A 17032-nucleotide genomic window follows, 5' to 3' on the forward strand; every position below is an offset into this window, starting at 1 on the left:
TAATTAATTAATAATCGTAAAAAAAACAAAAAAGAACAAATTAGGAGAGACTGGAAAGAGAGTATAGGAATTATGGTGCTTGCCCTCCATGTAATCAGTACTAGTTTGACTCCTGACATCACCAGGAGTGATCCTTAGCACTGAGCTAGGAGAAGTTCTTGGCAGAGCAAATGTGACCCAATCCTCTTACACACACACACACACACACACACACATACACACACACCCTAATCTGCATCAGTTATGAAATTGAACCGTATATAGTCATGCATATTTAAATTGTCAAATTCAATTGCTTACTATAGAAAAATTATTGCAAGACTTTAATTTATTGAAGACAGGAAGAACTAGATTTTGGTCATTCACAGCGTTATTTTGTATTAGGCACTTTCGTTTAAGATCTTACTCTAAACTAATTGTTTTGCCACTCACCTCCTGCAGTTCATATCTGAAACCTAATATTTCACCTGATGATATTCTGGGGTTGAACTTTGGAAAGTAATTGGGTCAGTAAGTTGGAGCCCGCAAGACACTAATGACATTAGTGCTTTTTAAAGAAAAGTCATGAGAAAGTGATCTCTTTTTCTCTCTCTTTCTATCTCTCTCTCTACCTTATCATTGTGCATGAAGAAGGCAGCTGCATGCGAATAATTCTTGGCCACCTGAGGTAGCAGTTTTGTATGAGAGCCCAGGCATCTGCCACTTAAATCCTGAGTGCCAGAGGTTACTCGGATCATTCACAAGCCTCCAGGGCTGCACCAGTAATGCTCAGGGAACCATGTGATGGCAGGAATTGAGAACCATATCAACTGCTATCTTGATCTTAGAATTCCAAGTCTTCAATTGTACAAAATTAATGTCTGTGCTTTAGGTCTGCTTAGTATGCGATTTTTAAATAAAAGCCAGAAATGAAATCTCAACTTTTCACCCTTTCCAGTGAGGTGTTTTTAATCAAGATCTTATCGATCTGAAAGTGGAAGAAAAGATAATTTAATAATACATATGACGTTACAGCTTCTAAGTAATTAAGGGACATTTATTTACCCAGTTTAACAAACATCAGATTTGAACTACTATATTATGTGTTGGGATAATATGTACATGTGTACTTTATACATACTCATATAAAGTATATATATATATAGCGTAGCTCATATTGTGAGGTTTGAGAAACAAATGAGCAAATTTGTAGTACCATATTAATGCTTGGTACAGCTGCCAGACACCATAGTTTTCCAAATTTTTCTTTTAAAGCAGAGGCCACTGAGTCTGGCACATACTAGAAAAATCAATATCTATTTAATTAATTGATAAATTCATCATATCAGTGGAGAGCATGTGGCGGTAGGAAACTATCGGACGGTACTAGCTGTGCCCAAGAAACATTCCTCATTGGTGCTTGAAGGATAATATTCGGTGCTAGAAACCTACTCAGGTAGGCAAGAATCACTAGTATCTTAACCCCTGTAGTAATGCTTCTTCCCCAATTAATCATGTTTTCTTAGGAAAGCTCCTAAGTGGTGCTGAGGAGACTTCAGTGCCTCTCCTGACAATTCCTGGCCACCTGGGCTAGCAGTTCAGTGTGAGAGACCAGGCATCTGCCACTTGAATCCTGAGTGCCAGAGATTATTCAGATCATTCAGGCAGTGCTCAGGAACCTCCAGGGATGGATCAGTAAGGCTCAGGGGACCATGTGGTGTCAGTGGTATGCATTCATGCACCTTAAACGCTATACTATTTTTCTGGAAACTTATGCTTTATTATTTATACAAAAGTCTAATCATCATAATAAGAAATTTCATAATTATTTAATTTCAACTTTAAGTCTTAGTCAGACTAAAATATCAAAGTAAAATAAAATTGGCAATAATCCTTAGATTTCATGGACATAGAAAGGAAACTGAATATTTCAATTCATTATTTGCCTACTAGTTTACTTTCAGCTATCTAATTTAGATTTTGAATTTCCACTATTAAAATATTTTTCATACCAATGTTCATATTCTTATATTCATTATGTTTTGAATCACCAGTCATTTATAATAGTTTTTCATTTTTATTACAATATATTGGGCTGGAGCAATAGCACAGCAAGTAGGGCGTTTGCCTTGCACACAGCCAACCCAGATTCGATTCCTCTGTCCATCTCAGAGCCTTGCAAGCTACTGAGAGTATCCCGCCCACACGGCAAAGCTTGGTAAGCTACCCATGATGTATTCGATATGCCAAAAACAGTAACAACAAGTCTCAAGATGAAGACATTATTAGCGCCCACTGGAGCAAATCAATGAACAATGGGAGGACAGTGCTACAGCACTATTACTATATATTAACATATTACAATAAATTCTATATTGCCTTATAATTTATTTTTAAAATTAAATATTCATATATTATATTTATATGACACGTATCCCTTAACACATATAAAACTATCTCTTCCAAAAACGTTGCTTTTGGTTAAAGGAGAATTATTTATGCAATCTGAAAATAAATCAGTATGACTGATATTTTTGCATATCTGGAACTAGGATAAGGCTATTTGGAATTAGTCTTATAATCTAAGTTTACAGCATAAATCTTTTTTTTATGATATAACAAAGAGGATTTTAAGAAATATAATTTAATAGAAGAAAATGTTAACTTATATAAATAATATAATAAAATATATGGGAGTGGAAACAAATGCTTCTGTCTTAACAATACTATACATTGAAATTCATGTAATAGACGACTTTTTAAAATTTCCATATATTATATTCCTGGCTAGAGAGATAGTACTGCAGGTAGAGTGCTTGCCTTGCATCAGCAGACCCAAGTTTGACCTGGAAACGCACATTGTCCCCTGAGCTCACCTGGCGTGATACCTGAGTATAGAATCAGCAATAAGCCCTGAGCACTATTGGGTGTGGTTCTAAAACAAAACAAAAAATATCCCTATTCTTTCTAAAATAATTAATGGGTTCTAATAATTTTTAGAGAAGAGTGTTTCATTATGAAATTGGTAATAAAAAAAGATTTTTTTCATATCTCTTAATACAGACCACCTCATCATCAATGTTCCTCACTAGTCTGATACACTTTTATTATCAATATATCAATACTGATACCTCACTGTCAACCAAGTCAACACTTAATAATAATGCAAATTTTAATGCTGTTTATTCTATGGATCAAGTCTCATGACGGAGATGCTACTGGTCCCGCTAGAGCAAATCGAAGAACAACGGGAGGACCGTGACCGTGACCATTCTATGGATCTTGAGAAATGAATAGTAATATACATATATCATTTTAGCATGAAACAAAATAGTTCCAGTGCTTTAAAAATACCCAATGTCAATATATTTATTCCTTTAATGGTATGTTATTTATACCATCAAATTCCTGGAAATCACTAAAATACAAGGTAAAGGTAAAGGTAAAGGCCCTCCCGTTGATCGTCGATTTGCTCGAGCGGGCCCAGTAATGTCTCCATTGGAGACTTTGTTGTTACTGTGTCTGGCATATCGAATACTCTCGGCAGCTTGCCGGGCTCTCCTAGAGGGGCGGAGGAATCGAACTCGGGTTGGCCATGTTGGCCGCTTGTAAGGCGAACGCCCTACCCGCTGTGCTATGGCTCCAATTTCCTTAAATTTTTTACCACGGAAAAACAGGTAACTGGAGTGGTAATGCATAGGCTTTTCGTATTTATTTTTATCTTAGACTGATTTTCTTCCACATATCTTTTGTGACTTTTAGTCATTCATTTTTACCAACTTATTAAATTTTAAATGCATGAATAAACGAGTTTATTTTTTTAACCTATCAAACCTTTACCTTTATCAAAAATAAATTTGTAGGCTCTAATTATTAGCAACTCTGAAGAAAGCTGGTATGAACATATATATTTATAAGGTAAAGGTAAAAGGTAAAGGCCCTCCCGTTGATCGTCGATTTGCTCGAGCGGGCCCAGTAACATCTCCATTGGAGACTTTGTTGTTACTGTGTCTGGCATATCGAATACTCTCGGTAGCTTGCCGGGCTCTCCGAGAGGGGCGGAGGAATCAAGATATATATAAACGTATATATAAAAATATTTGTGTAGAGACACAGTTTTGAGTAATTTGGGTAATTACCAAAGAGCAAGATTATTAGATCATATGGCAAGAATGCATTCACTCAATTATTGTAACAAACCAAAAAAAATTTATGCATCTTTATACCATTTTTACATTTCCTTCAGCAAGTGTTGGGAGTTCTTTATGATCCATATACTCACTAGTATTGGATATCAGTATTTTAGATTTTGGTCAATAAATATAACAGGTCTGTAGTGGTTTCTCTTTGTTTTAATGAAATTCTCTCATGATATATATTGTTAGAAATTTTTATTCAACTTGTTTTATATTTATACATCTTCTTTATGAAGAATCTACAAAGATCTTTTGTCAACTCAATATAAGTTGCTTATTTTCCATTTTTCAGTTTTAAGAGTTCTTCATGTATTTCACAGTTTTGTTTTGTTTTTTTGCTTTTTGGGTCACACCTGGCAATGCACAGGGGTTACTTCTGGCTCTGCACTCAGGAATTACTTCTGGCGGTGCTCAGGGGACCATATGGGATGCCGGGAATCGAACTTGGATTGACCGCATGCAAGGCAAACGCCCTACAGTCACTGCATATATTCTAACATTTTGTAACTTGCTTATTGAAATTTATTTTTATGGAATATTTTGTGTAGCAGAAGCTTTCAATTTTAATAAACACATTTACACAAAATTATATTTGTGAATTATGTCTTTATGTGAAAGAACTAATGTCATTAAAAGAATAAAGGTCACTTAGATTTCTTTCATTTTTTACTTCTTACAGTTCGCTATATTTTAGTGATTTAATGTAGTTTGAGTTGATATTTTTATAAATATATTGACTGTGTGCCAGATTATTATGTTTTTTGATTTCCTGTTTTTCCAACATACTTGTTCACAAGAACATCTTCTTTTTTTCTTCTTTTAGGCCTTTGTAAAAGAATAATTGACAATAATTTTGTGGATGTACATGTGGGATCTCAATTCTATTTCCAAAATCTATTTGTATATTATTTCACTAATATTGTACTGTTTCTTACCAAGAAGAAAGGACAGTCATATAGATACAAAATTTTAAAAAAAATCCTACCTCTAAAAAAAATATCTTCTCCAAGGATGAATATATAGAATGTAGGCAGAATAGAAGAGATCACCTCACTCTTAAGTATGTGTCTACCCTGTAATGCTAAGAAGCGATCTACTCCATATTCCTACCAGTTTCACTAAATAAAAGTTAACAAAGTGCTTAAATTAAGAAAGAGAGGTAATCGTTATACAGAGTATAGGGGAGAGGTAACTAGGCTTATCTTACTCTTTCACTGTGTTGTCTCATAAAATGTTCAGAGTTTCTAAGGAAAGGAAACTAAAAGAAATATACATAGAGGTCACATTAGAATGGTCACAGCAGAATGACTAACTTTCATGATAATGAAAATATGGCATTTGTATGAAAAAGGACATTTGGGCACTGCAATTAACTATGTGTGACCTATGCTTCATGCCTAAAATAATTGTGATCAAAGTATATGCTATTTTTTTCAGGAAAAATCAACATCAAAAGTGAGATTCTTTCATGAGAAGTAGGTACAGAATGAGTGAAGAACGTCATCCCCATGAACGTCATTGGCACACAGGACTCTTTTATTGGGTTTCAGTTCTCTTCGATATTGAATGGTGCTTCTACCAATAAATGTTTGAAATGTGAGGAAAATGTTGCATGGCAGAATAATATGGATGTGTTCTTTTTCTGATTTAGACTTGTATGCTAAAGGGATTGGGGATGTAAAGAGGAACATGATGAGAACAGAATGATGAAAGGAATCCCCTATGTATCAGATATAAGACTTTGAGGACATCCTAAGAATTTTAAAGTAAGAAGTGAAGGTGAAATTTAAGATGTGATCCAAAGAGAAAGCAGAGAATTGTTAAAATTTCTCTTGAAAATTGGTGAAACTTGTGAACAAATAGAACACTCATTCTCAAGTACATTGCATTCACTACAAAGACCATCATTTTTGGTTTGTTTGGGGAGTCATGCAGCAATGCTCAGAGTTATTCCTGGCTCTATGTTTAGGAGACCGTATGTGATGCCAGGGATATGAACAAAGGTCAGTGGTATGTGATACAAGTAGCTTTCTTTCTATATTATCTCTGGCCTCCGACCACCTTTTCTCTAAAGCTTATTCTCACTGATTCCCCAGCATCAAGCCTGTTGTGCGCGCTCAATAAATATTAAACAACCAAAGTACAATTGTTAAAATGTTTGGAATTCACAGGAATCGATAGAATTGTTATTATCATTTAACATTTATTGAGGGTCAACAGCATCACTCAGTCCACAAGTGAAAATAGGTAATTTTATAATTACAAAATGAGAATATTTAAATACAGTTTATATTAACTAAAACTTGCATATTCCATTTATCTTAAATATTAAATCATTATTTCTTAATAATTTTGATACATTTTGAAATAGAAACATTGACTATTAAATAAATGAGTTTCTTTTAGGGAAATTATTGCTCATAGTAGTTAATAACAGTTACTTAATATATGAAATAAATTTACAACAAGCACACACCAAAGATTTTAAATAAACTGTGAATGTTCAAATAGAAGAAAAGTCACTGAGGACTCTGACAAATAAACAAAACAATATAATAACATTTGGGTTTCACCTGCTATTGTGACAATTTAGAATATGAATACAGATATTAGGGTACCATTGTTTACAAAATAACATCAAAAGTAAAGACAATCTTCAGAGAGACAAAAATTAGTTTGTTCATGAATTTAGAAGTGTGATTTTAAAATTTATTGAAACATTCATCTTTCATTATAGGAAATAAGTTATAATTGATATATTTATGACCCACATGCTAAAATTTAACTCATAAAAATGCTTATTAGTTGTGCTCAAATATATTCTTGATGGTTAATAGGGACACAAATTCTATGTAATCTGTCATGTTACTCCTTAATTAGAACTCAGAGTGATTTTTAACTGTTAAGATGATGGTGATCATAATTTATACTTCTATAATAAAGCAATCAGTTTAATTCTGGAAGTGAGGTTTCCATTGAACTTCCTTAGAAAGTATATTTTCCCTACCATTTTACAATTCCGAATGAAAGCATTTCTAGACCAGACTTCCCAAAAGAAGGAATAGCCTCTTTTTAAATGTAAATAATTTGATTCTTCAAAATATTGTTAAATAAAATATTTATTATCTGGAATATATTATATTATATAATCTCATTCCAGAGTCTCAACATAAAAGCAATGATAAGACGTAACATTTCTATGAGACCGTTCATTGGCCTAACCAGGCAATTCAAGTCTCTTTCACTTTGTAGTATACTAGTTGAACTACTAAAACCTCATTGTTGTATCTTTATTTGGATGATAACTGCATGTGCAGTGTCTTTTATGTAAAAGTATCATTTAAAAACCATAATAGTAATGACATAAATGAATAATACACATTCAATTAATTTATATGTTATTTTCAGTTTAAAATGAAGATAGTTAAAAATTTAACCACTTGTTATTGTTTCTGAAATATTTGACAATCTTTTCTTTGGGGAGGGACATTTTTGCATATTGGTTATTCTTTTAATTGCATGTCATTTAGAGGGGGCTGGAATGATAGCAAAGCAGGTAGGGTGTTTGCCTTGCATGCAGCTCACCGGACCGACCCGGTTCGATTCCTGCCCCTCTTGGAGAGCCTGGCAAGCTACTGAGAGTATCTCGCCCACATGGCAAAGCCTGGCAAGTTCCCTGTGACATATTTGATATGCCAAACACAGTAACAACCAGTCTCACAATGGAGATGTTACTGGGCCTGCTCGAGCAAACCATTGAACGGGAGGACAGTGCAGAGCAGTGCAGTCATTTAGAGGCAAATTCATTGAATCAAGGTCACCTAATATGACTTTCTTCAACAATGCCTTGATGTCTTCATCAACTTCATCAACATCTACTGAATACTTATTATATGCACACACTTGTACAAGTTCTTCAAAAAATTTCATAAGGATCTTAGATAGAAGTAAGTGGGAAAATATTATATGCATACTTTTTAATTTATTGTTAGATTTTCCAGCTTTTCACAGATGGACTATGGAAGGATAGAAGAAAATTTTTAAAAAGTAGAGAAAGATGTTGGACTCAAATGACAATAAGATCTTTAAAGTTGCTTTATTGAATTTGTTCTCTGCCCCAAAATGTAACAAGCTATCAAAGCTTTCTTAAAATGACTATTTAGTTTATTTAGCTAAAAATAAGTGAATAAATTACTAAAGGTTAGGTAGAGGGAGACAGTAAAAGTGAAAGGGAAATGGGACTTCAAAGAGCATGTACATTTTTAAAAGGAATACCAAAAAGGATATTAAAAGTATGCAAAATTTAAAACAAAGTAATAAGTGGAGGTTAAATAAATATGATATGTATATATATGCAAATGCAAAAAGAAGAACCCTCGTATGTGGCAGCAAGTATTTTAATTTTGATATTCCTTGCTTCTCACTATAAAATTGCAGATTTGAGAGTGAGATGCGTTCATTTTACACTCTGCTAATCCAGCCCAATCCATGTCATTGCTATAGGCCTTCAATTCCTACCATAAGTGATTTCTGAGAACAGAACCAGGAGTAAGATCTGAGCACCTCCCAGTGTGGTTCCCAAACAGAAACAATGAAAGAATTGTTCACTTTTTGGAGAAAAACATTTCATAGAATTCTCATGTAAAAGTTTCATTTTCTGCTGTTGCTTCTAGATAATTTCTATATAAGAGGAGGTGGGAATTAAAGGCCTGAGGGCTCTTAAAGTAGAGGAATTTATATTTTTTGGAACTCAAAATCTTAGTCTACTAATTAAAATTTTTCATGAGATGGATAAATGAAGAACATATGATTCATCATAAATAGGAATACATAGTTATAGCTTTGGACAAGGTATACTAAATTTTTACTTATTTCAAAGTAGGAGATTGATTTTACTAAATTATGTTAAAAAATTAATTCCACCATTAACATTTATCCCTAACATAAATTTTGTTTAATCAATATTTCTTATATGCAATAAAATGCACAGGGTTGATATACATATTTCCCTATAAAACAATGTGAATTAAAAATCTATTAAGAATTTTGAAAACCACAAATTTATTTATTCAATATAAACCTAAAAGTTCAAGATTGAAAGTTCAAAATCAGCTTTAAAACCTACTTGTAGGCTTTCAATGCATTATTAATTAGTCATATTATAATTTTGAAGATAACAACAACCTGTATAAAAAAAAGTCTAAAAAGTCTTAAAACATTTTATGAATAAAGAATAGAACACTACTTCACAATAATATTCTATTCTAGTGGTATTCGACTATAACCATATTATTTAATTTCGCATAATTAGAAATATATTGGTTTGCTCTCACATAAATTTACTGGGTTATTAAAATCACAAAATTTATTTATATGAAGTACTAGTCTTAGATATATCTTAACAAAATATTCAAATTATACTTGTCCTATTTCTTATTTGATCTTATTAGCTAATAAATACAAGGTTAGTGCTTTACAATTTTAAATCTAAGATGATTTACTAACTTAATATAAACAGAAGCATTAAAATGTTTTTTTACATAAGCAAAAAGTCTAAGATTTAGTATGAAAAAGTTATTTTCAAAACTAATTATGAAATCATTTGGAGTAAGTTCATAACAGTAAGAGCCATCCAAGTCTTTTGTCTGCCTGGATGAATATTGTAGGATTAATGAACTGATACCAACATGGCGGTAAGGCTAAATAAAACAATCAATACCTAAATCTCTTATCTATTGTTGTCAACACTTTATATTTTTATTAATCTTCTCTAAATATGCGTTGACTATTGGCAAGCTCCCCGTGATGTATTTGATATGCCAAACACAGTAACAACAAAGTCTCCAATGGAGATGTTACTGGGCCCGCTCGAGCAAATCGATGAACAACGGGAGGACTTTACCTTACCTTTACCTTAAAAAATTTATAAGTACAAGTAATCAATAGTTTTATATTATAGAGAAAAATAACTGAGGTTAAGTGAGATAAAAGCACATCAATTATATCACCTATTTTAAAGGTGATCTTATAAGGTATATATTAAGTAAATTTTATATACTTGCTCAGGAATTTAAAAATTTCAACATTTTTTCACATATTTTTAAGTTTCAATTTTTTATTCGTTTTCTATGCAAGCCAATCTAATTAAATCTTCACTTTACAGTAATAAAAACTGAAGAATCTTGTCTCAAAGGACAAATGGGCATCAGGATCTATGGTTATTATCCTCTGTATTATTGGGACTAGATATCTACTCTAAAAATAAGTTAAAAAATTTTATTGAATGTTCTGTACACAAAGATGCTTTTAAATAATACTTTTTTCTATGTGATGCCAATGAGATTTTATTTTAAAAAGCATAAATATAGCCCTCATCTAATCATTAAACTTATCTGAAAGCTTACTCGCAGTTTTTTTTATCTGAAGTACAAGGGATTCAACTATATCTTTATATATTTATATAAAATTTTAAAGTACTGTTAGGAATTTAATTTAATCCCAAATTGAGGAGGGGAATTACCTTAACTTCACTTCTTAAGGCAATACTAATTATTGTAATAAACAATGAATATCATAATATAAATACGCTACCGAGAGTATTCGATATGCCAGACACAGTAACAACAAAGTCTCCAATGGAGACGTTACTGGGCCCGCTCGAGCAAATCGATAATCAACGGGAGGGCCTTTACTTTACTTTACTTAAACATTAAATAAGAGGAAAATAATAATTGAAATTATTACCTCTAAGTTAACGTTCATGTTTATGTTTTGTAATTCTATGGTCAAAATTTATTAAATATATTTGTGGTGATATAATTATTATGCATATATAAATTTGAATATAATGCATTATACCTAGTGTTATGGTTTATAACACTGAAATTTTGGATTTCGGGGAAAGTCATTTTCTGAGATCACAGTATAAACTCAATTAACTTACTTCTGCTGTTCTTTCTTCTATTTTGACTTTTACATGTTAGATTTTAGCAGTACAAAATTAGTTTGTCACAAAATGAATTGTGTCTTGTTTATCCTTTAAACTATGCTTGTTAGGGTAATGCTAAAAACCAGAATCAAAGAGGAAAATATCCCTCGAGTCCCTGGTTAATTTTGTTGTTCCCCACAGTCTTCAGCATTTCTTCTGAAGCAATTAAACAGTCTGTGGAATTTTTCTGCTTTGAACTTATATTTTTGCTTTACAAAAGAACAACACCCACATTACCTCCTCACATTCTCCCTGGCACAGAGAAACAAACATGAACAGTGACAGAAAGCAGTAGATTTAATGGCTATTGTCTTCCTCCTGTCTGAATCCAGTGCTTTCCTCATGTTGTTGTCTTTCTAAAGCAGATTATGTCAACCTCCTTCATTTTTTTTTACCTTGCTCCACTGTCTTGGTTATTTTCTCTTCCTTCTTTCCAGGTACAGCTGCAAAGCAGAGATAAAGTTTAAATAACAGATTCAGATTGAAATGCGGCGTCTGCTCAAAAAAGTATTTTGTAACTCATCAACAGCAAATACTCTTTCTAAGAATGCTATTGAAAACTTTTTCAACATTTCTCATTTCTCTGTGATCCTATTGAAATCTATTATAAGTCTATTCTTAAAGAATTATGGAAAGAGAAGTAATCTCTTGCCTCTTCTGACTATACTTTTCACACTTTTTTTTACTTAATTCTTTTGTATTCTGATAAGCTGTACAAAGAATTCCACTTGACAGGATTATGATTAATCGAGTTACATTCCAAGCTATTGCTGGAGTTACTAAGTGTCTTTAAAAAATGTCAACTAGATGCTTCTTTTAAATTCCAGCTTAACAAAGCTTAGTCAACTGAAAGAGCAGTGTAATCATGCTTGAGATCATTTAAATAATAAATAGAGTCATCCCAAATCACATGTAACCCAAAGAGAAATTAGATTCATATTTAAGTGCTATTTTCATTGAACTTAGCTTTCTCTACAATTTATCATCCTCCACAGAATACTTACATTTTACCTAGTGCATACAAAGAAATAGAAATTATTTTTGTAAAATCAGTATGTTTCTAAGGGAACGCAGTTGAAGTAATTTATCCAAATAAAGATCTTCAGGAGATATGGATAATTGTTAATGCAAGAATTGATGGTGAACTGAATATTGCATTACCATCTTATTCAGGCATTACTACACGGTGTTGCAAAAGTGGAGGAAAATGCATCTTTGCTGGCAGGATGGCAGGTGTACATCAAGCAGTGCTCAGGCAAGGACACCATATGAGGTGGTGGGGTTAAACACATAAAGGACAAACTCTAACTTCCTATACTATCTCTTTTTTTGACACCTGAAAATGCACATGGCGTGGGGACAGGGCATTGTCACTTCCAGTGATGCTCAGACCTTACTCCTATTATCTGTGCTCAGAGGTCAATCCTGGTGAGGCTCAGGGGCCCATATGAGGTACTGGGGATCAAACCTGTGTATATTGCATGGAAAGCAAAGACACTATCCACTGCACAATCACTTTGGCCCCATGAAAATGCAACTTTTAAATATAGAAATGTGGTTGTCCCTCCAACTTAACCTATTAATAAAATTTTGGATGTTCATTCATCATTATTTGTCTACAATCTTGTGTTTCCTAAAAACATGTATGTGTTGCTGTATTATCACCTCTGAATATATTGCCTCAGTACCCAACTGGTATCCAGTTAAGTCAGAGATTTAGATCTCCATTGAATCAAATAGATTACATTTTAAATAGTATCTAGAACAACTCTCACAACAATTAAAAATGTTTATCTAATTGGCTTTGATCATAGCAAATAATCAATTTGATATCTTGCTTTTTTAATTCATATACTTGTTTCTTTTCCTCACCTTATTGTAGTGTCTAAAATATTTAATATGTAATACAAGTGGTTATAGAAAACACCTGTTTTCTTGATTCAATTGTCAGGTGGGAATTTATGTAGTTTTTAGTCTATCAGGTATAATATTTACTAATATTATTGTATAGACTTATCAGAGAATGGAACGTTTTGCAATTCTAATGTCAAATTATTTAAATTACTTTTACTATGCTAGGCTCTATTTTTTGTTTTTCTGCTTAAATTACCAATATTTTAGAAATTAGGTGGGTGTAACGCCTACATACTGGAAGATGGGGATCTGGGTGGAGGAGGCCCCACTCCCAATCCGAGCAGGCTTGGAGGTCTACGCCCTGGGTCCGGCACACCTGGGTTCCTCAGCCAGTTCCTTCATGCGTGAGGCTCATCCAAATGTGTGGAGAGTGGTTTTAGGCATAACTGTGGTTGGAACTGGAGGTTTTCAGCTGCCAGGGTTCTGCTCGGGGTGGGGAGGGAAACTCAACCCACTCTGCTCCGAGGGGCCGTGGTGAGGACAGCCAGGCATGGAGGCAGGAGACTGCACTGCACTGTTCTCTTCTGGGAGCAGGGTTTTATAGTCTCTGGGTCTTGGCCATTGATGGGATTACACTGCTCTGGGGGCAGTAGGTGGGTGTAACGTCTACATAAAATCTATAAAACCCTGCACAAACCCAGGTGTGCAGGACTCGGGACGTAGATCTCCAAGCCTGCTCGGATTGGGACTGGGGCCTCTTCCACCCAGATCCCCATCTTCCAGTATGTAGGCGTTACACCCACCTACTGCCCCTGGCGCCGTGTAATCCCATCAATGACCAAGACCCAGAGATTATAAAACTGTGCTCCTGGAAGCGAGTTCTTACTCTGGAGAACATGGCAGTCTACTAAAAGTATCGTGCCCACACGGCAGAGTCTAGCAAACTCCCCGTGGTGTATTCAATATGCCAAAAACCAGTAACAATGATGGGTTTCATTCTCCTGACCCTGAAAGAGTATCAAATGTGGCATTTTTAAAATCTCAGGAATAGGACGAAGGAGACGTTACTGGGGCCTGCTCGAGGCAATCGATGAACAACAGGAAGACAGTGATACAGTGATTTTAGAAATTGCATACCTAAAATAAAACCAACTTATTTGCACTCAATCTTTTGGATATTTTATCAAATTTGATCTATTACTTTTTTGTTTAGATCTCTTTGCATAAAAGAATTCACCAGTGAACTTACGTGTTTTCATTTTCTTTGGGGATAATTATAAAAAACAATATTTATGCAGATATATAGATATCAACTACATGAGAGAGGCATATATATTTACATAATTTATTCTTGATGATTATACATATTTTCTGAAAAATAATATTGTGTGATTAAATATTCTTATTTGAGGGAGAAAGAAGTTGGGCTTGTTGTTAGTGATTTTCCTGGAAGAGAAAAGAATTTATGTTGCCAAAGAAGATGTGACAAAAGGTTGGGGTTGTCTGTAGAAAGTGAACAAGTTTAGTTGGCGAATATGGTTCTTGGAAGAGATATTGAACAATCTAAAGTTAGATGAGACCTGGATCCTCCCAGGAGAAGAGATGCATGTCGAAAGTAGACTATGGACTGAACATGTTTGCCACTCAAAGCCTCTTTTGCAGACCACAACACCCAAAAGGAGAGAGAGAACACAGGGGATTGCCCTGCCACAGAGACAGGGGGGATGGGGGGATGGGGGTGGTTGGGATATTATCCATGGTGGTGGAAAATGGGCACTGGTGGAGGGATGGGTATCTGATCATTGTATAATTGAAACCAAAGCACAAAAAATTGTAAATCTACAACTTTAAAAAAATAAAATAAAGGGAAAAAAAAAGTTAGATGAGACCAATTGCAAAAGGCCTAATTCTGGTCTAAAGTTAGGACTTTAATGTATATGCTGCAAAGATCTAGAGTTCTGACAGATATAGTACATATTGTTCTCGTCTATATATGGTCTCTCAAGTCAGTTTGTAAACAAAAATCTCATCACTAGCAATTATAATAGAAAACATGAATGTATAGTCTTAATCATAATTATTTTATTCAGAAGACTTAAATATGATAGAGTGAATAAATGTTTTTGTTTTAATCTTCTGAAGAGTAAATATATTTCAGAAAACAATTGAAATGTTTTATGCATAAAGACAAGTTTTTCTTTAAGAAAGGTTCATAATTCTTTGCACACTAAATAAATAGCTGGAAGCTAGTTCCCTAAAGTATTGGTTTTTGTATCTTAAAAATAATAACCAAAAATGCTTATTATAACTATATAAGAGAAAACATTTGCATGAAATTATGATCTTTTTCATTTCTAGTTCTAATGTAAAATTCATGAAACTTAATTCAGTGAAGAATAAACTTTAAGAATAAACAGCTCTTCTAAGTAAGTAGATTTTCTTACTGCCTGGAATCCAAAGAAGATTCCTTAATCAATTTCTATTTATGTACCTGAGGGTACCTGAAAATTCTTTTACTGCTAAGATAATGAGTTCTCTTTCCTCTATATTTGGAGGAGTTTAGGAAATAAACAAACAAACAAAAAAGGATTTATATTTTACTCTTTCAGGAACCACAACTAATACAAAGAAAACAAAGTAACCACAATCCCAGAACTGATGGATTAGATATAATCGAATCCTAGAATTGAAAGTGAGAGGTTGATATTGTAGGAAAAGATGCCCACTTTTGAGAAAATATAGAAGTGATGTTAGTACTCTGACATTGAGGAATCTGGGTAAAATATTAAGGAGATTAAATATTAAGAACAATGATAGAAATCAATGAAAGTAATTTTGAAAATGAGAGAAACAATAAGAAAGAAAAGATTTCTAAACCTGTAGTTGCAATTGACTATAAAAATGACATTACAAATACCAGATAATTAAGAAAACACTTTAACTAGCAAATATGTTATACCCAAATACCATAAGCTCAGCATGATAAAGATGTTTGAAAGAGGGTAGCCATTAATTTTGGTAAGTCAGTCGCTTTTCATTACTATCTGACAAAGTAATTCATATTTAAATTGAGTCTATTTTAATCTTTCCTTAGACATATGTGTATTAAACATTTCTATATTAAAATATATATTAAACCATGTATTAATTCATATTATAATTTATTCATCAATATATTGGATTTATTTGTATTAGTGTATTAATTAATTTAATTTACAAATTGCCTGGGATTGAGCAAGAATATGCAGCATTCATGTTTAATATATTGCTACTATTTCAAGTACTCATATGCAGTAAGAAAAGTCTTCAAGAAAAAATGTCATATAACTTTTGCGTAATAGGTGTTAAAATATATATATATTTAGTATCTGAATGTTACTATTTACAATCAGTTTATTTAATCAACTTGAGATGACTTAATATGTACTGTACAAACTACTTTATTGCTAATTTTGTAAGGCAAAACACAATTTGGGTAGCTTTCTAGTTTCTTTTGATGCAAATATATAAAAATTTTGTCATGGCTTTTAGTTCTAGTATATAGAAACATTCTTAAGCATTGTTTTAAATATCTCCTAATAGATATGCCAGACACAGTAACAACAAAGTCTCCAATGGAGACGTTACTGGGCCCGCTCGAGCAAATCGACGATCAACGGGAGGGCCTTTACCTTTACCTAATAGATATTATATTCATATATGCAGTTGTTGCCTCTGATTAAATATAGCAAGAGAGAAACACTTTTGAAAGCTTAAATTCCAAGTTTTCATATATGTTCCTAAAATGAAAATGTGCCCCAAAGAGCACCCCAAGAAACATTCTAATATTCTATTATATTTACTCAAAGTACTCTTATTCGTGGAAATTCTACTAGACAGATGTGTTTTACTCAAAAGTCCTTCAGAAGATTTTGGATTTGAATGCTTTACATATTATTTGTATCCCATTGATTTTAAATAGCTGCATTCCTTCAGTTTTTCAGAAACCACCTTGTATTAGGATTGTAATTATTCT

The 17032-nt window shown here is 33.1% G+C and overlaps 1 protein-coding gene across 9 annotated transcripts in view; it reads right to left on the reverse strand.

Annotated features, from left to right (window-relative positions):
* The window catches only part of TRDN (triadin), a 426217-nt gene that overhangs the window by 103616 nt on the left and 305569 nt on the right, over positions 1-17032 (reverse strand). For all 9 annotated transcript variants that reach the window (XM_056125007.1, XM_056125005.1, XM_056124999.1 and 6 more), the window contains one exon: positions 11559-11606. In XM_056125007.1, coding sequence (XP_055980982.1) covers positions 11559-11606 — 48 coding nt within the window. The remainder of the gene's footprint in view (positions 1-11558; positions 11607-17032) is intronic.

Source organism: Sorex fumeus, unplaced genomic scaffold (assembly GCF_029834395.1).
Source record: "Sorex fumeus unplaced genomic scaffold, SorFum_2.1 ptg000054l, whole genome shotgun sequence".
Taxonomy (NCBI): domain Eukaryota; kingdom Metazoa; phylum Chordata; class Mammalia; order Eulipotyphla; family Soricidae; genus Sorex; species Sorex fumeus.